The following is a 25,670-nucleotide window of genomic DNA, read 5'->3' as shown; positions in this document are numbered from 1 at the left end:
AGTCAGATCCTGGAGGGCAGAGGTGACTCCAGATTTCTGAAATTCCGTCCAGGTCTCCACCAAGGGACACTGGCAAAGTCTGGAGACAAATTTGGTTGTCACAACTGCGGAGGGCAGTGTTACCGGCACTTAAGAGGAGAGGCCGGGATGCTGGCTTCCTCCTTATGGGCCAGTTACTCTGTGATTTGGTTTCTGCTCCAATACAGAGAAAGGGGGTGGGTTTACCAAATTTAGGGAGGGCTGGGAGTTTTAGAAAAGAATCAGAGAACCTTTAAAAGCTTATTCTGCACAAGAACGAGAAAAGTTGAAATAACACTCAAGTTGTAACAGAGGGTTGGGACAGGTAACAAAGAACAGAATGCAAGTGATGGAATGAATGTGGCAGAGAAAGGCCAACACCCAGAAGGTACGTACAAAAATCTTGTTTATTGTAAAAAAAAAAAAAAAAAAAAAACTTTTATTCAAAAGAAAGACTTAAATACCCCCCTTCTCCAAATACATCAGATTTTTCTCACTTCTCTATTTCCCAAACCTCTTGAAATGTGGTTATAATGAGAAAAAAAGATTTATTTTCCCCGAAATATTTTCTAAAAAGAAACACATAAAAGTCCTCAGAGATCAGACACAACATCGACAGCTGGCGAGTGGGAAGCTGGAGCCGCCCTGGGACTGCTGCTTCCATTAACACGCTTCGCACTTTCAGGATACGCAAAAGCCACAGATGGGGGCCGTGAGAGGATGGTTCCCCCAGCATCCTCCCCAAGGTCCCACCACCACCGTCTTGGCGCACTTTTCCTGCCAGGAGTTCAAGGCCTTTTCCAAAACAAGAGAAGGACATGTGAAGGGCCAGGAGAGCCCCAGGGAGCAGGGCAGGCAGGCATGAGTGCTGAAAAGGATCCTCTCTGGGGAGGGAGTGTGAGACGCACCATCGTTTCAGGTTGAAATGCAAGGGGAGGAGGGTTCCTTCTGATCTTCTGCTGGGACTGCCTGGCTCATGGGTGACTGACTGGCAGGGGCGCCTGGCGCACTCGGGACTCGGGATCCCTTTAGTGTGCTCGGCTCCGATGCACAGTCCGGGGGAAGCTCCATCAGTTGGCATCAGGGGCCTCTGGCGGGGGCTGAGGCTGAGACCCCAGGGAGGAGGCCAGTTTGGTGAGGGCCCTCGCTATGACGTCCAGGTGGCCATTCATTGTCCGTAACTCCACAAGGATGTCCCCAACGTTCGCTTCCAAGCTCGCAGTGGCGGCGGCGGGCCGGGCGCAGGGCAGCGGGGAGGCGCCCTGGTCCTCGGGGCCCTCCTCTCTGCCCGCGGCGCCCGGGAGCAGGACGCGGGGCGCCGGTCGATCGCGCTCCTCCCCGCGGACGCCGGGAGGGGTGGCCGAGGGGCAGCTGGGCAGCCAGTCGACGAGGCGCGGGGCCGCCTCCGGGGAGGAGGCGACCACCGAGTAGTGGCCCGCGCGCCGGGGGGCGCCCGAGGCCGAGGCGGGAGGCGCGGGGACGGCGGGGAGCGGCGGCAGCAGCGGGGGCAGCACCGAGGGCCCCGGGGAGAACGCCTGGGGCTCGCAGGACGACGAGGGAGAGGGCGGCGCGGCGGTGGAGGGGCCTGGCTCCTCGGAGGAGAGGAACAAGGTGGTCGAAGACTGGGAGTCCAAGGTGCTGGGCTCCGAATCTGTCAAGGAAGAAACAGAAAGGGTCACTCGGGCATTTATTGTCAGCTGTATGCCCAGCGCCATGCTAGGTGTAAAAGAACTGAGGAAGAAGGTGGAAACGTATTTCCTACCCCCAGACTTGCAATGGAGTAAGGAAGAGTGGGTTACAGGAGCACAGGAGTTCGAGGCAGGGGAGCCCGGGGAGTCCAACAAGGCATCCTGGTGGGTAAGGCTCTGCACCGAGGTCTAGACAGGGGGCGCTGCTGTGAAGACAGGGAGCAGGTTCCAGACACTGGACGAAGTTCAGCCTCTTCGGAAGCAATCTTGCCAAGGACGTAGGCGGAGGCTGTGGAAGAAGGGCCCTTCCCCACTATTCGCGGGAGGAGAAGAGTGACAAGCAGAGGGTCCCTCCACTGTCCCAGCAACGCCAAGCTCTCTGTGCGGGAGTTGAAAGAGTTTGCAGCTAGGAGCCAGAAGTTGTCACAGCCATTTCTCACTCTGCCAGGAATGCCATGGAACCTTGGGCCAGACCCATTTTCCCTTGGAGACTTGGTTTCGTTTCCCCATCTGTACAGGAAGGCTGCGCCCAGTGACTCCCCCTGCCCCAGGGTCCTACCAGGACTGACTGACCTGCCTACAAAAGTCATCAGCTTGAAGCATTGGACTAAGTTCACAGCAGGCCACGCCCAAAGGCTCTACCTGCCTCCTTTTGTTAGTTCTCCCCTAATCCCTTGAGCCCCCAGGTAGAAAGCGGGCGGCAGCTCTTTGTGATTGGTTATGGTAACAGGGTTTACCAACCTCAGATCAAAGGATCCACATCAATGCCGAAGACCTGAAGTCAGCTGTTTCGGACACCCTGTTCCCGCCTTTGGGCAGGTGGCCCACACTCGCCCTGGAAGCAGTTCTGAGTTTTACTGGAGCCAAGTCTCCAATGCCTCGCTCCCAATTCCAGCTGGAGTGTCTGCTCTTGGCTTTCCACATGGTCGGTTTGGGTGCCCACTATTAATGCCCTGCCCTTGAGGACTTCCAAGCCTTTCGAAGGTGGAACTTGCTCGATTACCTCAGCCTGTTATCTTGTGGGGGGTAGGGGGACAACATGATGACAGAGCCAGTGAGCAAACACGTTCCCTGTTGCTTGTGAACATGTGTGCTCTCGCCACCAGTCACGGGTGAGCGGTTCCTTCGTCTGCGCCTGGCGGAAACTCAGAGCAGTGCTCAATCAGCTGGCGGGAGCTTGTTCCCTTCTCCATCCTGACTTCAGCCCAACCCTGTTCTCACAGGGCTCACAGGCCCCAGATGTCCCCATGTCCAGTCTATGTGGTTAGGAATTTTGTCCACGGGAGCAGAGAAGCAATTGCTCCCCGGGGACCACATTCAAGGAGAGCCACTCATGTACCTGACAGCTTCTAGGATGGAAATTTCATGGGGATTTCCTGCTGTTGGATTTCACAGAACTGCCTCTCCTCCACCAAAACCTTATTTCCCCTGGTTTCTGTGATGCTCTTCTTTTGTAAACCAAGAAGCGCAGACACTTCTGAGCCCATGACTCCCATGAGTTGAAAACGATCAAGGAGAAACTCTCCAAACTGCTGGCTCCAGTTTCACTTTAGAAGGATGTTAATGAACTTCATGCTTCCAACTCCTGTAGCAGCCAAGAGGCCTTTATATCTAATCGAAGTCTAACGAGTAAAATGAGATAGAGGCCGGCACACAGAGTGTTCCAGCACAGTGTTTCCTGAACTTTCCTGTGCAGGCCATTCCCCTGGGACACTGTTAAAGGGCAGGCTGTGGTTCTGCGGGTCGGGGTGCAGCCTGAGGCTCTGGATTTCTTGCCAGATGATGTGGTCACTGCTCCTGGGAGACGAGAATGCTGCTGGTCTGGGGACCACATCTGGCAGAGCAAAGGTGGAGACCACACATACAAGGTTGGCAAAAAAGCATTGGGTTTGGATGGGGAGGGTATAGCTCAGTGGTAGAGTGTGTGCTTAGCATGCACGAGGTCCTGGGTTCAAATTCCAGAGCCTCCATTAAAAAAAGAAAACAACAAATAAAAACTTCTTAATTAAAAAAATTAAAAAGCTTAGGGTTCATGGTCATAGAAACTAGAGTAACCAGGGATAGAGGAGCAAGCTGGAAGCCAAATATGATCATGAAGATAGTAACAGCGCTGACGCTGAGAGGCGGCCTCTCCTGCTGTTAGTTTGACAGTTTCTGGCCAAGTGTTGAACCAAAGAGCACTGGCTTAGGGGAGAGTGAAGGGTCCTTAAAGGGGAAAGCCCTTCACTATTGTTTCAGCTAAAACTTCAAAACACATCAAGTTGTCAGGGCCCAATCCACCCTGACTGGCAAATAGAATTGAAAACAGAAGCACCTTTTTAATAAGGACGTCACCTTCCAGAACTTTCTCCTGGCTGTCAGGAAACTTGGTTGCAACCCCAGTTCTGCTAAAATCAGTGCTAAATGATGTATAGATCTCTTCCATCCAAGCAACTGATCATTTTATCCCTGATTTGGGACATAAGCTTTGGAATCAATGACATCATTTTCAAGCAGATTCAGTGACCGCTACGAAAAATATCACAGTCTGGCTCTGACACTCACAGCTCTCTGTGGGAGGTGGGGGCTCTTAGGCACAGATGGTGGGGCTGTTTGGATTCCTTAATTCCTTCCTTCACCCCTCACGTGATCTCTGACCTTTACCCTGCTTCACTGGTCTGAGCCTTAGGACCACCTGACATTTTATGTACTTTTTTTTTTGTTCACTAGACTGGAAGTCCTGCGGAACCAGTGATACTGCTTATTTCATTCTCTGCTATGTCGCCAGGGCTTAAACAGTGTCTGGCATTAAGTAGATGCTCAAAAAATACTTGTTGATGGGACGTCACACAATCACCGTCAGTCCAGAAACACATCTCCATATGCAGTACCCTGATCCCTCTGTGTGTTGTTTAGTCATTTAGTGCTGCAGCTATTTATAGAGTCTGTGCAATATTGAGGACATAATTATATTAAAAAAATTACTCCTTGTATATCTGACATTTCAATTTAACTGAGTGTCCCAGATTTGATCTGGCAACCTTATGGGAGGCTGACATTTCCATCATGTTTTATAGATAAGGAAAGTAAAAAAAAAAAAAAATAATAATAATAATAATAATAATAATATTAGGTGTTTTCACTGAATGTCAGTTAGGAGGAACCTCTGCCATTGTTTGGATGAGCTGCGTAAGATGTGGAGATGGAGGCCAGTGAAAGAAAGGGACTTGCGGTCTGGTGGCACAGCTGAGAACAGAACAGAGAACAGAGGAAAAGGACGGAGTCTCTTCTACCCTGGGCAGCTATTCAGTCACGGAGCAAATGTGTACCCAGGGTCTGCTGCATGCCAGGGGCTGCACTAGGCTCTGGAGACACGGCTGAAGCAGACAGGGCCCCTATCCCTGCAGGAGCAGACACGCCATCGGCTTTCATGTTGCCCCTCAGTGGGTACCAAAGCCCATCTGGTGGATCAGAGAGGGGCAGAAATCCAAAAGAGCTGCACAGCAGATGCCCACCAGCTATTTAGTTAGCACAGGTTTGCTCATAAAGCCTGAAGCCTCACCCTCGAAAGGTGTACCAGAGGCTGGCGTGTGAACCAGAGCCACCCATCAGTTCAGTCCAGACTTTCCACCACTGGCATTTTTCCCCCCATAGTTACCCACTGTCACCCTCACAAATCCAACCATTTGGGGGAGCTGCTCTTTCTTGGGGAGGGTGGGGAGATGAAGTTTAACAAAATTTTAGAGATTCTGGTGCCTGTTCCCATCCTAGAAATATCTTTGCAAAAGTCAGTTTGGAAAAAGTAGACATAACTAATAAGCATCTGAGAAGTCTTCATTCGCTCTCAAAAGGAAAGACTTGCCAAGGAAAAGAAGAATGAATTAGGAATTGAAATAATTATGAATTACGAGTAATGAATTGCTATTTTTCACTTGTAAAATTTTCAAAGTTAGACTGCCTGGAGAGAGGCACCCTAATCGATTGTTTGGCGCTGAGTAGATGGGGACGTCCTCTCTGGGAAACAATTTAGAAATACGTGCACCTATTCAGTGAGAAAAGGAAATTGCCAACCGTGAGTTCAGCTGCTTATAGAAAAATGTGTAAAATCAAGATTGGGAGAAAAGACATGAGATATCAGGCCTAGATGGGGCTATAATTTTCAAAGTTCCTGCAGTGGCCAGGCTCTGACATGCCTTCCCTTGTTACTGACCTTCAGCAGGAATTGACTGCTTCCTGCCAAGCCCGTAGGTCAAGGTTTCTGAAAACTTTCTGTTCGATTTTATTGCTGAATCAGGCTGAATCATTTCTTGGCTGGTAACTACGCACCTTGAAAGGCTGACTTTTTTATCTTCCTTACACCCGCTTGGCATTCCCCATCACCACCTCTTATGCCCACTGGCCCGGGGCGTACGTTTTCTCTGGGGGATGCTCTGGGGATGCCTGCGGAAGAGGTGAGGTGTGCAGCTGGTTATGGGAACCTGAGACTCATTTGCAAAGAAGCCCTGCAGAGCATCCCCTAAAACTTGCTCCTCCTGCTTGCTTCCCCTGCTCAGTAAGTGACATTTCACTTGTTCAGCCAAATTCCCAGGACTAACCCTTGACCCTCTCTTTCCCTCCCCTTGCCCCCCATCCAGTCTGCCAGCAGTGGTTGTAGGCACTACCTTTAAACTATACCCAGCATCTGACCAGTTCTCACTGTCTCCAGGCAGTGGCCCAGCTACTGGTAGCTGAGCTAAGACCAGAAAACAGATCTGAGTTCCAAGTCAGTGTTTCCTCCGCCACACCTAAAACTTACTCGATTTGGATGAATCATTTAGCGCTCTCCCGTGGCTCGACTGCATCTCCCCAACCCTCCTGGCCGCCCTCCACCATCTGCCCAGAAAAACTTTGCTGAGTCCTAGCCTCTCTTTTCATGTATATTAGATAATAGCTACATTTATTCATGAATTCACTCAACAAATATTTACTGAGTACCTACAATAGGCCTAGCAGAATGTTCCATAGTGTACCAAGCCAGACCTAAGCCCTGACCTCATTGTGGGGGCAGAAAATAATCAAATAATTGCATAAACAAATGTGTAATTGGAAGACTGATACAATCTCCATGCTATAAGCATCTAAAATAAGAGGGTTTGACCTAATCAAGGAAGATTCCCTGAGGAAATGCTGCTGGAGCAGAGTTCTGAAGGATGAGTTGTTAAGTAGGAAGACAGAAAATGTTGACACATGAGCAACAGCCTGAGGCAGGAGGGAGTGTTACAAATATGTGGGACTCCCAGAGAGAGCCCGTGTGCTGGGAGTGGAGAGAGCCAGGGGAAGGAAGGGTGAGGTGAGATGAAGCTTAAGAAGAGAGTTGGGATCCGGAGACGTAGTGTATGAGAAACACTGCCAGTGTTGCCTAGCATCCATTCTCTTCTTCCTCCTTTTTAGTTGGTCCACAACCAATTAGAATAAAGATTACATTTCCTAGCCTCTCTTCCAACTAGCTCTAGCCATATCACTAAATTCTGGGCAGAAAAATGTCCATAGAAGTGCTATGTACAATTCTTCATTCCTGTGCTTGGAGTTTGGTTGCAATGGCTGGTACTCAAGCAGCCCTATTGGATGGTGAGGTGGAAACCATATGCTAAGGATAATAAAGCAGAGAACTGAGTCTCTGATAATTTTGAGGAATGGCTCTGCCAATCCTAGCTGGTTCAACTGAAGACTTTTCATATGAGAAAATAAAATCTTATCTGTTCAACCCCTGTTAAGTTGGGTTTTCTGCCACTTGCAGCCAAACCGAACCCTGATACACGTGGTCTTGTTGGGGGCTTTTGCCATTATCCTAAGAGCAATGGAAAGCTTTGGAAATGTTTAAACATAAGGGGGTGTGAGTGTGTGTGATATGATCGGTTTTGTATTTTGAAAACTTCACCTGGCAGCGTTGGGCAGGAAGTAGACAGAGTAGGTGCCAGAGACACAAGTTAGGAGGTTGCGGTCGCAGGTGAGAAATTACAAAATGAGAGTGGCTTTTGCTAGGGTGGTAGCCAGAGAGACAGAGAGATAAACAGATTCTGAAGACAGTTAGGCGCAGAAACGTTAGAATTTACTATCCACGGGGATGTGAGGATGCAGAAGGTGAAGAAAAAGACATCAGAGAAATGGGCGCCCTCCTGACTGCTGCTTCAGTGCAAGGTTCCAGAAATTCTGGCTCCACAAGGGGAACTTTCCCTTTCTTGTTCTCTGGAGTCTGGGTGGCCCCTTCCCACGCCCAGCCCTCCAGCATAGCTCAGCTCTGACACACCTCACCAGAGGCAGCCCGTGGGAACATCTTCCCAGGAGCCTGGAGGGAGGAGAAACTGGGTAGCCTTGGGCAGGGAACCAGAGAGGCAGAAGCCTGTGGGAGGAGGATGAAACCTGTCTGGGAGAGAAGCAGCGTCCCTCAGCCCGGCAGCCGGGCCCTGGCCTTTGATGGTTCAGACTTGGCCAGGCCGCTGCCTGCTTCCTTCAGAACCCCCGGCACACAAAAGGGAGGGTGCGTGTCTGGTGAACTCAGCCCAATAATATTTGCTCCTTTTATTTTCCACAAACGTCATGAGACCCACAGGGCAATCTTCTGGTTTTAAGACCTGGTGAGTCAAGCCGACAAATGCCTCTGACTCAATCCGATCCCGGTTCTCACCAGGCATCTCCCAGGAACGTGGCTCAGCAGGAGAGCCAGGGTGGGTCAGCCACCGGGGAGAGGAGGGCTGGGGTCTCTGGAGCGGTGACAGAGACTGGCTGGCTGCAGTGTAGGCGACAGGCTTCCTGACTTGCCACTGACCACGCTCCCAGTAAGAGCCAACATTGCCCCGGGGCTCACTATCCCCTCGGTCATCTGCACAGCTCTCTCTGTCACCACCTTCAGCCTTTGCTCAAAGTCACCTTCTCAAGGGGCCTTTTCTGGACACCCTAGTTGAAAGTACTAGCCCTGCCCTCCCACATCAGCTTTCTGTCCCCCTTGCCCTGTCCACAAGACACTGTCCCCGCCCCACTCATACATGCTCTGGGTCAATCCAGGTGGAGGGGGTTACACATGCAAATGCATGAAGCTTGGCAATGGTGGCCAGAAAGACAATTGGAAACAGCCTGAGTGCAGGGTGCAGGGGCCTGGAGACTTGCATGCAATGACTTACAAGGTAACAAGGACAGAGGGCGGAGGGGCTTGTCTGCTAAGCTAAGGAATGTGAACTTGAGCCGGCAGAGGGGAGCCACTGAAGGGTTTTAAGTAAGAGAGTGAGAGATTTGATTTGCATTTTTAAAAGATTACTCTGGCAGCCTGCCTCTGCCTCGTGGAGGCTGAACTGAGGGGGCGAGGCTGAAGGCAAGAAGACTAAAACTAAACATACAAGTCACATCTTGGCCATTCAAGGAACTAAAATGATATTACAGCAGAAAGAAACACAGGCGCAAAGTCCAGCCAACCGGTATTAGAAGCAATTTTTTTTTCTAGGAATAGATTGAATTTCAGCAAAAAGAAATGTTCCTGCCACCCCTGACGGACACTGCTGTGAAGGTTGGCTTCTGCCCTGCTTCAAGTTGGCCACCCTGGGTCTTTCGTGCATCACCATTCAATGCAAGCAAGCGTGGGTTTTATGGGATTGTTTGTGAAACCCCGAGCCAAGTTTTCTACTCACTCAGGCAGCGCTGAGTTTGCCAGTTTCTAAATTGGCTGGTTTTTACGTATAGGGTGTGCGGGGTCTCCCTCTATGTCTTTATGCGCACACCCATTTGGAAAGAGACGTGTGTGACTATATATAATATCTCTATGTGATTTTTTTTTAAAGAGATGTTTGTACAACCTGTATATTCCTTGGCATGAATCTGTTTGTAGGATGGAGAAAGGGAGGGACAGAATGAAAAAGCTATTCCCACACCATAACCATAGCTTTGGCTCACGAAGAAAAATTCAAAATAGATTATGTTCCCTAGCAATGCCTCCAGGGTTGAACAATTTCCAAATCCACCCATTTAATCCTTCCTCCTGGAAGGGCACTCACCTTTGAACTTCATTTTTTTTAAGCTATCATTAAAAAAAAAATAACAATAACACGGCACAGACCAGCCCTGGCTGCAGACCTGGCTCTCTGCCCACTTCCCACCGGCCCCCCAGCCCCCAACAAGAGAGCTATCCAAAGGGGCCATCTCACTTGTTAAACAAATTTTAAAGGTGGGCTGCTTGATGAACGTGATGGGGACAGCCAGGCTGTAAAAGACGGCATTTGGGCTTTAACAAGGCCAGGAGCCCAGAGCGGAGCCAGCTGGGTAGTCTGAACCAACCCAAGAATATTAGAACCCAGGGTCACACGGAGCTGGGACGCCACCAGGAATGTGGGAGGAGAGACAGACTGGCGGGGGGCTGGGGATCACTGGAGCCCCACACTGCTGGCTCCTTGGTGCGAGTCAACAGGCGGAGGCAGAGGCCAGGACAGCTGGGCGGGAGAAGGGCGATGCCCACCACGCAGGGCTCGCCTGGACCCTCCGCGCACGTCACGGCTCCAGGGCCCCTGGGGTGGGGCAGGTGGACACATCTGTCCTGTCAGCAGCTCAGCAGGAACAACACCTCAGGGAAGATGCTACCCTGGCTTATCATGTCCCCCCGCCAAGCTGTTGCCCCACTGGGTGTAAGGAAGCAGCAGCGGGGCATCCCACCTGGAGAGGAGGGAGGGGAATGGTCCCACTTCCCAGGGCAATAAGCAGCAAGGTTCTCGACAAAGGTGCCCCACATCAGTGGCAGAGCAGAGGAAAGGGCTCAGCGTCCTCCAAGACCCTCTGTTGTCCTCCGGAACAAAGTGGCCATGCCCAGCTCTGGACCACAAGCTCGGTGAACACCTATGAAGCGAATTACCCTGTTTCTCTCAGCATTCCATGCAGCCCTGGGAGCAGAGCCTGGCTCTTAACATCTGCTGCCTCTGGTGTCTGTTGCCACCTGTGACCACAGTCTTCCCCTGCCCCTGCACTTAGAAGCAAATGATCCTAAGAGATGACGGGGCCATGAGTTCCCTGGCTGCCCCATCGTGGTGCTTTTTGTACCCAGTCCTTTCTCTTGAGAATTCGGAGTTTAGACCACCCCGCCGTGCCACTGTGTCTCTCCCCAGGAAGGCTGTTCTAATTTGGTCCCAGCTTTCCCTTTTCTTCATTTCATGCCATCTCTCCTAATGATAACCCTTTGTGCCAGGCTCAATTACACACAAAGCTCAAATGAGCAGCCCCAACTCTAAACTTGGCCCCGTCTGTTGGAAAGGGGAGGTCTTAGGCATCCTGCTTGGCCCAGAAGGAAAGATGCTGTGACCCGAGGGGAAACAATGCCAAGGAGAGGGTGAAAACAAGAAAGAAAAAGGAAAGAAAGAAAAAAAAAAACCCTTTGGCAAAAATAAATTGAGAATGAAGAAACAGAGCAGTGCTGGCTGCCCCGGGGCACCGGGGCTCGAGGTGGGTGCTGCACCTTCAGCCAGGCCTATTAGGGCCCTGCCCTGTTCCGGGCATGCAGAAGCAACAGAAATGCTTTGATTTTTTTCCTTTTTAAAAAGTCCTCCAGCCCGACCCTACCTACGCTCTCCCTGCAGGGTCAGCAGAGGGTGAAATGAGAGCATAAGCCCGGAATTTCCTGACTCCTGTGAATTTTTCTCAGGATTTGGCCGTGAGTCAACGTGAGGCACTGTGACACACGGTGTGACTTGCAGCACTCACCACCCCCTACCCAACCCCTTCTGGAAACCCCATGTAAAGCATCTCCTGGCTGTGTAACTGAGGACGAAAATCCATAAGGGCCCCCACCGTATTCTCTAGTAGTACAGAAAGATCGGCTTTGGTACAGTTGACTTCCATCGCAGGATTAAGCTCTCTTGTTCGACGTTTGTTAGTCTTTATGTTTGGGTATTTAGAGAATGGGGGGGCAGTGAGAAGAGGTGCAGGGGAGAGACGGGGAGAGTGCTCAGATTTACAATGTCCTGACAAGATCTGGGGACCTGGAATGTCCCCAGAAGGGTCCAAGTGAACCGGACTAGATAGGCAGGTAGATTTATCGGTTCGACTTCATTGATGTTGACAACCAATCTGAGAGAGCCAAACAAAGCAAATTAGATGCAATTTCGTGTGTGAATTATCTGACTGCCAGGACTGGATATCACCTGCCAGAGGAGACCAGCTACCACCAGTCTCTGATAGTGATGGTTTACAACTACACCCCAAGAGGTTGCAGGGAAGTGCTGGGGTCAATGACATCTTTCAAGAGATCCTGGAATTAAAACAAAGGGAATATTACTCAGCCATAAAAAAGAATGAAATTTTGCCATTTGTGGCAACGTGGATGGACTTCGAGGCTATTATGCTTAGTGAAATAAGTCAGATAGAGAAAGGCAAATACTCTATGATATCACTTATATGTGGAATCCAAAAAAATTATATAAATGAGTGTGTACACAAAATAGAAACAGACTCACAGATACAGAAAACAAACTTGTGGTTACCAAAGGGGAGAGTGAAGTGGGGAGGGACAAATTAGGGGTATGAGATTAAGAAAAACCAACTCCCTTGTATAAACTAGATAAGAAAAAAGGACATATTAGGCAGCACAGGGAATTACAGCCATTATCTTTGTAGTAATTTTTAATGGACCATAAGCTGTAAAAATTCTGAATCACTATGCTTTACACCTGAAACTAATATAATATTGTAAATCAACTCTACTTTAACTAATTACTTAATACGAAGGGAGTGTTAAAACGAGATTGCTAAATGTTTTTGGAGCCTGGCCTCACTCATATTGGGAAGCATTTTGCAAACTGTCCTCTGCTGTGCAAACAGCAAGGAATCACCATCCTTAGGGCACATTAACACACCACCGTGGGACTAAAGAGGATGAAGTCCTTTTAGAAGTAGAGCAGAGAATTTCCAACAGCCTAGTGAGTTTAGAGGGGAGTGTTTTCATGTCTCTCCTTCAAATGCAAAAAATGAAGGGCAGACACCAACTGAGTTATGCAGACATGGAGGAAAATGAGGTACCTCGTGCCCTAAAGTCACATGTAGCCCCTTCCCCTCCTTCTAGCCCATGACCCCGGGAAGAGCCGCGCCTCCTCGGCTGCAGGACGCCACACTGGGGAAGGGGAATCCCAGCCTGCAGGGAAAGCCCTCGGAGCTCGCACGCTGTCTGCCACTCTGGGGTCAACGCAAGGTGAATACTTTCGGGGGATCTTTCAACCAAGGCGAAGAAGGTCATTTTCCTCTTCTCCGTCTCCCTTTCTCCTCCCCCAGCCCCCTCACTTCCCTTCCCATCTTCTCTCCACCATCATAAGAGACAACTCTACACTTTTCTCCCCTCTTCTGGAAAAAAAACATTTTTTCTGAATTGCTGCCTTTTCACTGACTTGTGAAGGCAAAACAAGAGAATGAAATAAGGCCATTGGGTAAGAAGGAATCAAGTCTTAGTGAACTACGATTTTTAAATTTAAAATAATTTTATTGCATACTATAGATTTTTATTTTACCTATTTGCTTTCAAATTATTTTGTTATACTTTTAAATACATGTATATATATATATATATATATATTTTTTTTTTTTTTTTTAATTAACAGAAGCTTTCCTTTTCCTAGCCGACCACCAGCTTCTGTGGCTGGCTTGCTGAGCTGCGGGCCCCGCGGGCAGTCTGGGAGCCGGGATCTCCCTGAGCCCCGGGCAGGCCTCTCTTAGTGGCGGGCCCTGGAAACATTTCTTTCAAACTCCCCGGGCTGTGGTTCCCCATATAGAAAATGAGCAAAACAACGCTCTTCGCTCCCACGGGCGGGCGATGAGGTGGAATCATGGCAAAGGTGCCAAGCGTTTTAAGGCCCTTGGATTAAAGAAGTTACAGGAGAGAAGACAATTCCAGCGTGGAATCCCGCTCGGTCGTCAGGTGTCCCGTGCCTGGCCTCCCTCCCCCGTGCCTTACATGACTTGGAACAAAGGCCGTGAGCTATGAGGTCTTCAGAAAGCCTTTAAGTAATTTCTTGGCCTGCTCTTCTTTACCTTTTAATAAATTCTATTTCTACCTCTGCTTTTTTTTTTTCCTTCTGGCTGCAGCCAAAACCTTCTCCATCCCAGTGTGGATTATTGGACGAGGAGCCGGCTGCTTGGACACGGGCCCTCTCCCCCAGGCTATTTCCTGTCTCCCGTCCCGTCCCTGCCTCTCCTTCGCCTGTGCTCCCCATCGCACCCACAGTTTTTAACACGCCGAACACGCCGTTACCTCTTAATGACTTACAACAAATTCGACTCTGAACCCTGGGCTGTAAAATCCACTTTGCCTCTCAGGCTGGTGCTTCACTGAAACTGAGCCTGGAGCCTCCTTGGGGGTGTGGGTCCCTGGGCGGTGACAGAGCAGGGTCCTGCTGTCCCCAAGGAGGCGCCTCCCAGCTCAGGGCTTCCTGGCATCAACGTCCCATGTGGAAAGCGGGCAGACACCCAGGCAGCTGCTGGAGCGGCCGTGAGATAGCGGCCGAGAATGCCCCTCGCTCGGCTACAGCTGTGTCCCTCAACAGGTGCTGCCCGGCTGCCGGGCACACCTGCTTGTGTCACACTCTCCTGTGGGCACAAAGAACACCCCAGATCAGGGACACAGATGTGGGCTCTCTCCACCCCTTTCCCCACCAGTCCTGAGGCCACAAAGACAGCGGGCACAAGCCCGTCCACACACAGAGCCCCCAGAGCCACGTTTCCTCTGCCCTCCACCCTCCTCGGGGGCTCCCTGCACAAATGAGAACAACTCCTCAAATGAGAGGCACCCCCCCACCCCCTGTCCCACCTCGCTGCAGGGGAGGGAGTGTCCCGAGAAGGCTCTGCTGGCCCTTTACTGGCTGGCTCCGAGCAGGGCCCCAGCCACTGGAGCTTGGGGATGGGACAGAGCCAAGCAACTTCCTCCTGCCCCAGCGCCCCCTCTGTCACTTCTTCCTGCCTTTCCCTCCTCCACCTGCCCCTCCTCAGCCCCGCCAACCGCCAACCATGACTCTCTCCTCTTCCACTGGGCTCTGCTCCCTCTCCGGTCTGCCCAAGCCTCTCACCGGCCAGAAACCCACCCTCGTCTCATGAAGAGTTGTTATCTTGGGGGGGGGGGGTGTTGCCTCTTCAACAAGACAAAGAGTAGGGACCGTGCCAGCTACAGTCACACAGCAACTCCCCACAACACACTCACACACACAGCGTTTCACTCATCCCTACAGAAATAAAAACCAAATCAGAAAAGCATCATGTGTTAGATCCTGTGTGTGTCCGTATATAAAGTCTCTCCCAATCCTGTGTGCTTTGGGAAGAAACTTATTTCCTTGGGTCTTCCTTATCTATATTTTACTTTCTTTTACTGTGTTTTGCTTTACCCGTTCCAGGGCCTGTTAAATGGAGCACCATAAAAATTCAGTTCCACGATCAAGAAATGCTGGTACCTTCTGAGCTGAACAAAGTTTAAACTTTGTTTCTCCCCAGAGGACTTCTCAGCACCTCAACATGGTAAAGGGTGTGGTGACCATCCATGAGGGGGATGCAGAATTCAGGGTTTTTCTAATTTACTTAATCTCAAAAGCCCCTCTTGGGAGGATTATTTCGAGGACCTGACATCCCTTTGGCCAAGATGTCCTCTCTTGAATGATGGACAGCACCCAGCATAGGATCCTGGACCCGCGAACACTCATTTAAGACCAACGCCCTGCCTTCCTTCAAACCAGAGCAACAGACTGCCTCGTCTATGTGGCAGGAGGAAGCAGCCCTCAGGCAAATGAGGGGTTTGCTCTAGTCTTTGCCAGGATGTGCCCAGGTAATGAGGGGATGTCCAAAGCTGTTCTCCCCACAACAGGCCCCCAGAAAAAGCCAGACCCCTCGGTTGTTCACCGTCAGCAATACCAGCCTCAGGGCAACAAAAGCCCTGCAAAGCCTAGAGAGGGCAGCTCTGACACCGGGCTGTGACGGCTCCTTTAATTACAACTCTTACCCTCCTGCTGGCCCCCTTCTTGGACCTTGTCTCGCTTCTTTCAGGCCCCTCATTAATCAACTGTCCCCTCCTGATGCCTGGGGGCCTCCCTTTGGTGATCCACTGACAAGGCTCTGGGGCCTGTGCCCTTTTTCTAGATGTGTCTGATCTGCCCTATGGCTTGGACGCCCATCCGTGAGCCAGTGCAGTTTTCCTCAAATGAGGGGACAGAGAGGAGCAGTCCACTGGCTTCCCAGCAATGTTGGTGCTGCTTGGAGAGTAGGGGTTTGGCTGGGAGGGGGCACAGTCGGGACCGAGCCAAAGACAGGGACTGGGCTTCTGGAGAAGCCAAACGGGTTTCCATGGGACACCGACATGGGAACTTTACAGACAGAGCACTTGGCAAAAAGGATCTGCAAGGCCACTGCCATTCACAGCATCACCACCGACGGAGCGCTTAGTCCTATCACTTCCTCCTCATGTCCCGACGCTGTCCCTACAAAGAAGGGTGGGAAGTGTGAGTGCATCAGGCATAGGGGATCCTCCAGGACAACCATCAGGGCTTCTGAGACTCACGCCGAGCGCCCACCGGGCCACCAGTGTCTTGCTCTTCCTTCCATGGGCGGGAGCACCTAGCGGAGAAGCGGAGCAAGCACGGCTCGGGAGCCCCCGCCCTCTGTGCCCCTCTGCCCGTGGACCCTCAGTGTGCCCCCCGCCCTCTGTGCCCCTCTGCCCGTGGACCCTCAGTGTGCCCCCCCGTGCCCCTCTGCCCGTGGACCCTCAGTGTGCCCCCCCCGTGCCCCTCTGCCCGTGGACCCTCAGTGTGCCCCCCCGTGCCCCTCTGCCCGTGGACCCTCAGTGTGCCCCCCCCCTGTGCCCCTCTGCCCGTGGACCCTCAGTGTGCCCCCCCCCTGTGCCCCTCTGCCCGTGGACCCTCAGTGTGCCCCCCGCCCTCTGTGCCCCTCTGCCCGTGGACCCTCAGTGTGCCCCCCCCGTGCCCCTCTGCCCGTGGACCCTCAGTGTGCCCCCCCCGTGCCCCTCTGCCCGTGGACCCTCAGTGTGCCCCCCCCCTGTGCCCCTCTGCCCGTGGACCCTCAGTGTGCCCCCCCCGTGCCCCTCTGCCCGTGGACCCTCAGTGTGCCCCCCCCTCTGTGCCCCTCTGCCCGTGGACCCTCAGTGTGCCCCCCGCCCTCTGTGCCCCTCTGCCCGTGGACCCTCAGTGTGCCCCCCCCGTGCCCCTCTGCCCGTGGACCCTCAGTGTGCCCCCCGTGACACGAGCCCAATGGTTCCCTCCTGGCTTGTCTCCCGGGGCCTCAGATCCATGGTGGGGAGAGGGGGAGAGAACTCAGGACTACTTTCTCCTCCATCTCCCCAAAGCTCTCCATTCCTGCCACTCAGCCTCTCCTCCCCATGGCAATCAAATCCCTCTCTGCCAACACAGGAGGCAACTGGAGACCCAGAGGTCCCACCTCATTAGATTCCAGTTACAGAATGACTTAGGGACCAAAGGTATCATAGAAGACAGCCCCCACCCCCCTTCCCTTACCACTCACCCACTCTAGCTATGTCTTGTCTGCTCTGCAAAACCCTTTCCTGGGAAGCTCACAAAGACTGTGGCCAAGCGAGTGTGACTTTGACGCTGCAAGACGTAACCCAAGACAACCATATCTCCATCTTCCTAACTGGTCCATTTGGAGTGAGAGGGCAGGACCACAGGGAGGAAGACAGAATAGGATGGGTTGATTTCTGCCCCTTCCCACTCCCCCAAGCCAGCCGCCAGGTCAGTGCTTCCAGTAACAGATGCTCTGAAGCCTGTTCCCAGCAGAAAACAAATGCAAGAAGCCCAAGATTAGAAGGTGCATTTCCCCAGACAGAAGAGCCCTCTCGGGCACCGACGTGTCGACAGTGCGCAGGATAAGCCCTTCCTGCTCCTGCGGCATCTTTAGCCTCCTCCCTGCAACTGACAAAGCCTTCATCAGCCCCATCTCAGACTGGAGGATTTGGAGAGCAAGTCCCAGCTCTTCACACGCCCTCTCCGTCTGCAGGGACCTGAGTGTGCTCGTTGTTCTCGGCTTCATACTGCCTGCTTCCCTGCCCTGACGTCCTGGCAAAACTGCCAGAGCTCAGAGCTTGGGGGCAGCAAGGGGAAGACTGCAGAAGAACCCCAAGCTGTGATGTGGGAGGGTTAGAACCCACTAGCCAAGACAGGGGCGATGGGGGGGACACAGAAAAGGAGAGGGAAAAAGAAAAGACAGGAGGGGAGAAGAGGGGAGGGGAAGGAAGGAAAGGGAGAGAAAAAAAAAGAAAAGAAAAGAAAGGAAAGGAAAGGAAAAGAAAAAAGAAAAGAAAAAGTTAAGAGAAAAGAAGGAACATTTCGCCATGAAATTACAAATTTTAAAACGAACTTTCTCTTCCCCAGCAGAGGGATGTGACTAGTGGGTGGCGGGGGGGGTGGGTAGGCCACAAAGCGGAGCACATACAAGGAGATATAAACACAGTCATTTCAGGGCTTGGTGGGGAATGGATGCCGGCGGCCTCTCGCTTCTCCCTGGTGGGTCGGCGCTCATCCCAGGGAGGAAAGCGGCCACCCCAGCCCCAGCCCCGCGGCCCGACGGGGCGGCCAGCGTGGAACCACAGTGGCGGCCACACGGGTGGAGGCTCGAGCGGCCCCTCGGGAAGGTCGGGCCGTTGGTGTGAGCAGCACTTTGATATCCGGCCGCGGAAGGGCGAGTTCTCAAAGCCCCCATTCATGGACCCTACACGCAGGAGCGGCAAACAGGAAAAAAATGGTTTCCCCGTCCGCCTAGAAAGGTGGGTTCCTGTTTATTAACGGAAGACCACATAAAGAATGCAGGGTTACAAATGTTCTTTCTGAGGAACACAGAAGCTGGTGGTTGGATGTAAAAAAAAAAAAAAAAAAAAAGAAAAAAGAAAAGAAAAGAAAAATTCCATCCGGTGACAACCTGGATGTACAGCTGCTGCTGCAGCCCCGTGCTGGTTGCGGGAAGAACATTTTACAAAAGATGGGGGCCTGTTTCCAGCAGGCAGACGTGCTTTTCACGTGGCTGCTGAAAACAGACATCCTGCTGCAAGTTCTCGGTGGGGGGAGGGGGGGTCAGCAGCCCCTGCATCCCCTCTTCTCCCCGCTGACACCCTCTTCTTCCTTCTGAGCTTGGAGCAGTGAAAAACGCCCAAGGGGATTTTTTCAAAAGGTCATTAGCAGTTAGTTCCCTGTGGAAATAGAGGAAAGTCGAAAAGAGGCCCTTGGAGGAGGTTCAGAGAAATTCATTCAGCAGGCAAGGCTGGCCCAGACCAGGAGGGTCCCGCCCTCAGTCGGGGACCGCGGCTGCACTGCCCACCTACAGCAGGGACCGTGGAAAAGGAATTAAGGGAGCAAACTGGAGATAAGATGGAGGCTCCGGCTCTCCTTTGAAGCTTAATTAAAGCAAACTGATCAGCCTTACACTGGGCAGGCTGCAGCCTTCCCAAATGGCAGAGATAATCGCTAGCAGGGAGCGATGTTATTCCAGAGGAGGGGGTGAGGAGGAAGCCGGCGGAGGCTTTCAGTGCAGTAGAGAAAAAGCTAAACTGTGATAATTAAATACAAATCCTGCCTGGGGACTGAAAAAGAAATCCTTGCTCTTTCCAGATAAGGGGGAAAGGGACCAGGAGGAGAAATGGATTCAGGGCCATCTACATTTAATTTATTTCTGGTAGATCCTAACCGATGTCTAGGGGACCAAACCAGCCTGTCACCAAAGTCACAAAGCCATCTCAGATATGTGCAGAGTTTACCCCATCCCGCTCCTAGACCACCAGCACCTTTTATGATTTTTTTATACTTAAAATACTTGGCAGGGCTGACATCGCCCAATAAAATCAACCTGAGGTGTCATCTGCAGTTCTGAGGGGCTCCCCAAAAGTTTTCTGGACCCCAGCCCTAAAGAACCACGGCTCACCTTTTTCTAATATCACAGGAAAATATGTCCTCCTTCCCGGGCCTGCCTGCCACCCTCTGTGAGTGAAGGGGAGGTCTCCACTGGGTGTGTGTGGTTGCTGCTTTTGCCGTTGACTTGGCTGCTGCTGCTTTCTGTACACAAGGCAGCCTAGTGACCTGAGTCTGAGTCAGAAGACCAAAACTCCGAGCCCTTCCCGTCCAGCCCTTGGGCCACAGGCCCCCCACCCCGGAGCAGGCGTGTCTGAGACAGGGCCCAAGCCAAGGCTCAGAGGCGTCCACCTGCCGGGTGGGTGGGCCACTGAGGGTGAGCCAGGGAAGGGAAGGGAAGCTGGCGGCAGCCAGGGTCCTGACTCTTCCAGGGACCCAGGAACACCCGGCAGGGAGGGGCCATTATCGGTGAGGCCACTGTTTGCTGCTGGCCACAGAATAAGATTTCACCCTCCTGTTAAGATGTCGATACATGTCTGTCTCATCTTCCTCTTTAAAGTTCGACATTCTTGGAGAATACAATGTGACTTCCACTCAAAGCCATTCCAACGTTACTTAAGAGAAGCTGGTCTAATGTCCCCTTTCACAGCAAGAAAACAGAGGCACGGAGAGGTATGGAATCAGGAGGAAGCCAAGAGGAGCCTCAGCCTATATGGAGGGGCCCTGAGGATCCTTCAGGAGGCTTGGAGGAGCCTAAGCACCCAAGCAGCATTTGCTCCCAAAAGCCCCCATGTCAGGGTTACAGGACCTGGCCCACGGAACCTGATGGCCAACTGCCTCCACAGGCCCGCAAGTTTCCCATGCCTGGCCAACACCATGGAGGGCGAGGTCCTGGGCAGACAGTGGCCAAAGGACCATGCGTTCTACCCTTACCCCCAGACCCAGGTCTGTGAACAGAGTAGGCTCCATCAGACAGACCCCAGCCCCAAGTGCCCTTCTCCAGGAATGACAGCTGGCCCTGGACCCCAGAGAGTGAAAACGTGAAAATCAGCCCTGCTCTTCATCAGACGGAGACCTCCCGAAAAGACTCAGACAAGCTCCGAGGCCAAGCCGACAAAATTCCACGTTTCTCCCCAGGCCACACCACGCTGCAGAGTGACTACCGGTCCCCTTCTGTTAGTGACTGCCTTGCCGGTGACATCCCCAGCCCTGCCTCTTTTCTCCTGCCCAGGAGATTGCTGACATACCCAGTGACTAAACACCCCACACCACGTTTGCGTACAGCCTGGGGTAGCGCTCGTGTCCCCGGGTCCGCCCTACCATCATTTGGTACGAGCCCAGATCCTCTCAAAAGCCCCTCCCCAGTCCTTCCTCCTGGGATGCCCGTGGCTCTCTGGGGCACACTCCCCCTTGCTGCAGCAAGAGAGTGAACCTGACTTTGGGCAAGGACATGTGCATTCTTGGTGGTTCTTATCTGTGGGCGAGAGCAACGTGGGGACGAAGGAGCTCAGGCTCAGCCCTGCTTCCGACCACAGCCTCTGCAAACCCAGCTTCCACAGGGATGATAAAGATGCTCTGCTGAGATGTCGCCTTGTTATCAACACCAGGTTCTCCAGAGAGAGGTCACGGGCCCCTACCATGCAGTAAACGGCTTTCTCTCTTCCCGTGTCTCCTGGAGGCTGCGTCTCCAGTTTGCGGCCAGGGTTCCACGACAAGAGAAAAGCAGAGGGACACCTTGAGCTCTGAAATGAATGTGTTGTTTTTGTCTCATTATTGCTATTTAAAATTTTTACGTTGAAAATTGTCTTTTTTTTCTGATTTAAAAATGGTCAAGAGTGCCCCCAAGATCCAAACAACTCTAAAAAAATGTAAGAAACTAAAAGTAACCTGAAATCTGTTCATCACCATTAACATTTTGGGAGCCTGTCAGTATATCTGCGTCTGTGAACTTACATCCACTTTCTCTCTAAGGGGAGAGCATGCGTAGTGGTGTTCTTACATAGTGCACACCGCTTTTCTCCTTTACGGCCTTTTTTCCTTATCTCCCACCTCCCCCTCTTCCACACTGCCCCTCCAGGGCATCAGTGCCGCCTAACATGCCTCCCTCCACCTTGATCTCCATTCTGCTTTCTCCACACAGCAGTGGAGTGTGATAAAAGCCTGCTCCTGAGAAGGTCTAGGTTTTGACAATGGACCCTGGATGAAGAGACAGAGACAGAGATCCCCATGTGCAATTAAGGAATCTGAGTAGAAGTCGGAAGACCTCTAACCCATAGATGCTGGATGTGGTGCTGTGATTTTAAAGATTGTTGCTGGTCCATCACTGAGTTCTGCTCAGGACATACTGACTGGAAGGATGCACACAACAGCCCCAGATGGCCTCCTCCTCTTCCCCTCAAAGTGAAGTTGGACAGGGTGAGAGGGGGGTTGTATGCGGATCTAAACACCCTTTAGATGGCACTTCCAGTCCGTTCTGTGTGTGTGGCGGTGATTTGGCCAGGATGTCACCAAACCAGGGTGTGTCCAGCCTGCCTGGTGACTCCACTCCCCACACACCAACCTCCCCACCAACTGAAAAGAACTCAACCCTGCCGGGAGGGATTGCCCTCTGCTCTCTCATTTAATTATTCCAGACCTTGGTTTTCCAGTCCATCACCAGCATGGGTTCCCCATATTTGCTTCATGCCTGTCCATTCACGCTATTTGTTCACTCTCTTGACATGGCTCAAGACACCCGCCATGGCCCACGGCTACTTCATAATGCATTGCTCTCCACTGTGTGCGATAAAGGTGGATGTCATTTTAACCAGCCCTACCTTTTCAAAACTCTGATGTACCCTGAAGATGAATTTGATGGTCATTATTTGTTAGAACCAATGCATTGCATAAGAAAGGACAGCCCTAACTGGGGCTACAAAAGAGACAGGATTTGTACCCAGTGTACCAAGAGCATATTCATTGCGTTAAAGAGAGCAGCACGTCACATCTGGGCCCCCGTCTGTGTGTGTGTGTTTCTGCATCTGTAAGTCTGGGCCTCTGGTCTCTGGCCTTTTAAATCAGGACCAGGTTGCCTGCCACATCCCTCTCTCCTGCCTGTCACTCACCAGAAGCGGCCCCTTGCAGGCTGGAGTTCTGCTGTGCAAACAGGTGCGGCAGAGTTCATCCAAAAGATTAAAAAAAAAAAAAACCCCAAAACAAAAATTTTCCACTGAGAGCAGGCAAGCTTTACTTTCTTCAAATAAGTGTTGCTTAACAGAAGGCCTCGTAAAGCTCGTAAAACCCTGGAACATCTGGTAAACGGTGTCAGTTTTACACGTTCTCCAGTGCAGGGTACATGACTCTTGTTTCCACTGGCGTAACTCAAAGGATACTGGTGCGTCTCCGGGCATCCTGCCCATCCTGATTTTCATGGGATGGTCCCTAGCCAACAGGTCTGTCTCTCCTTCCATCAGTCCAGCAACAGACAACAGAAAACCTCAGAGCCCAGATCCAAGAGGCAAGGGAGATGTGGGGGGGAGTGGAATCAGCCAAGGACATCACTCCTGCTGTGACAGGCATGCATGGCATGCTGGGAGCCTGGGGAGGGGCACAGACTAGGGTACCATGTGTGACTGGCAGGATTCCTTCTTTGGGTGCCTTTAAAATACCATGAGAACCTGCGGTTTTAATACTCAGTCGTGTATCCTCGTTGTTAAACATACCACCTTTGGCCTGGGTTGGATGCCAAGGGGCTGGGGAGGGTTACTCAAAAACATTTAAAAATCAATATTTCCAAAGTCGTCTGGAAATGAGGTCACCGCCCCATCAGCAGATGCTGTTTGCTATACCTGTTTTTATACCCTGGCAAGCACAAACCCCAAAGGCTCCACTGTGAGATTCTCACTTTGCTATCAGAAGAAAGGCTTTTTCTTTCCTTTTGGCCTGCCTTCCCACTATGACTTTTGACCCTAGGGAGAGCCATAGGAAAACACTGGAAAGACCATCTAAATTTTAGATCCCCAAGCAAAAATGGTAGAAAGAAAACCCTCATATGCTTGCATGCCCCTTTGGGATGCATTTAGGACTCAGACTGTGCCACTCTCCAAAACCCAGTAACTCTGGGGCAGAGCAAGCACCCAGGAATGAGCTGAGGACCCCTGGCGGTAGGAGGACTGACTATGTGTTCTTGGGCAGGTCCCTAGCTGAAGTCTCAATGTCTTCATGGGAGGAATTGGTCTGTGTTTCTCACAGGATTGATGTGAGACTCAAACAACTTAATACACATGGATGTGGTGGGTAAGACACTCTGCAAGTGTGACTTACAGTCATACATACATAATTGCTGACCACTTTGCCTTGTCTACAGCCTTCACTGAAAAACCCAGTTCTGGCTAATGAATTAACAGAAAGTCTGCTGAAAAGTTTCTTGGAAAGAAATTTTGCTGCTGATAAAAGACACTTATGTTAGATAAAGAGAGCTCTCTGGTATACCCCCTTCCCTGTGCTTCCCGACTTTGAAGGTGGCGCTGCAGCAGCCATTCTGTCATCATGAGACTATAAGCCCAAGAGTAAAAAGTCCATATGTTGAAAATGGGAGGGAGGAGGCAGTGAAAGGGCCTGGATCCTTGATTACATCACTGAACCAAGGCCAACAAATGTCTGCTTTTGGAATTCTTGTTATGTGGGTGGGGGTGGGGGGGACTTATTTATATGAGTCACTGTTAGTTGGTTTCCTGTTACTTGCAGCTGAATGCATTCTAACAGATTTGGTCCTTCTGTTATCCATCTTCATAGGACCTTGCATTTTCCTCCAAAGAACTTGTCACAGTTATAATCACTTAACAAATTATTTAATTCTAATTATCTGTTCAATGTCTCCACCCCCCACTTAGACTTTAAGTTCTATGAAGGCAGGAACCACATCTGTCTGGTTCTCCCTGAGCTCCTAGCTCAATGCCCAGCATATGGTAGGTGCTCAGTAAATACTGGTTAGTTAAATGAATAGCTCTGATTCTAAATGGACGCTGGTCACTTTGCTTCTTATTCCCAGTGGCGCTAATGTGGTGTTTTCTTGCTCAAATTAATATTTAGGTTGTGACCACACGGAGTGATTTCTCCACCATTTTACTTCCAACGCTAACTTGAGACAGATTTTCATGCTGGTCAACCCACTTCCCTTGTGGAGAATAACATCCAACACTGACCCCTTAGAGGATCCTCAGTAAATACTTATTGAACAGAATTTGCAGCCTCTGAGAATTGTTTCCAATAAGATAAAGGCATTCTGCTTTCTAAAGGCAAATTGAATCCTTTCTTCAGAACTTTAATTCTCAACCCCAGTTTCGAGTGCAGGAAAGCACCTCCATAAGTAATACCTTCCCCCACACACATACAGCTTCCTCATTATGCTTCAAGAAGAAGGAAGAACATTTTCTTAGTGAAAACCCTTCCTTTCCTTGCCTCTCCCTGGGCTGTGTTACCACTTCTCCTCTCAGCTGGAGCTAGCAACCCAAAAGCAGCCCCAGAAAAGAGAAGGAAAAAGAATTAAATCACACCACCCACAAGGAATCAGGAGTTTACAAAATAGTTTCCGCGCGGTTGGCTGCGAACACAGTGTGGAGGGTGGTCTCTCCCTCCGTGGCTGGTCCCCCCGCCTCCCTGTGCTGGAGGGGTGCGTATTACCTTTCCCTCTGTTAAATGCCAGCACACAGACTCCTGGAAAGGGTCCATCGGCAATGTGAAGACAGGCTCTCCCATGTGAGGCGGGACGATCCTGAGTTTCAACTTCCTGTCTCCATTCACAATGTACCTTCCAAACGGAGAGAGAGAGACTGGTTCCCATGGGGCCATAAAACACAACACTCAAGAACCAGGATTCCAGACCCGGGAACTCTGCCACTTCCTGGTTATATAATCCTGGCACTTTATCCAATCTCCATAAAACTCACTCTCTGCCTTGCTAAAATTGGGAAATAAACGAGATAACCCAAGCAAAAGTGCAAGCTTGCCACAAAGCAAGCCTCAAAGAAACTTTAGGTGTTTTTATCCAGGCGGCACCAGAATACGGCTTTATGAAACCATTGCTTCGGAAGTTGTTCGATGGCCTTCGAGACTTTTCTCCCTGATTGGCCAGTTCCCCCAGCCCTCTCTAGTTCTGCCTGGG

General features: G+C 51.3%; 1 protein-coding gene across 1 annotated transcript; it reads right to left on the bottom strand.

Moving 5' to 3' along the window:
* Positions 1-224: 224 nt before the first annotated feature.
* LOC116658389 (proline-rich protein 36-like) lies at positions 225-25,349 on the bottom strand. Its single transcript, XM_032463523.1, has 2 exons — positions 25,190-25,349; positions 225-1,669 (listed from the first exon to the last, which is right to left on the bottom strand). The coding sequence occupies exons 1-2, from the start codon at positions 25,347-25,349 to the stop codon at positions 1,089-1,091; spliced, it is 741 nt and encodes a 246-aa protein (XP_032319414.1). The 3' UTR covers positions 225-1,088.
* Between the last annotated feature and the right edge of the window lie 321 nt (positions 25,350-25,670).

The sequence above is a fragment of the Camelus ferus genome, chromosome 20 (genome assembly GCF_009834535.1).
Source record: "Camelus ferus isolate YT-003-E chromosome 20, BCGSAC_Cfer_1.0, whole genome shotgun sequence".
Classification (NCBI taxonomy): domain Eukaryota; kingdom Metazoa; phylum Chordata; class Mammalia; order Artiodactyla; family Camelidae; genus Camelus; species Camelus ferus.
This window is presented reverse-complemented; position numbering and strand designations above follow the sequence as displayed.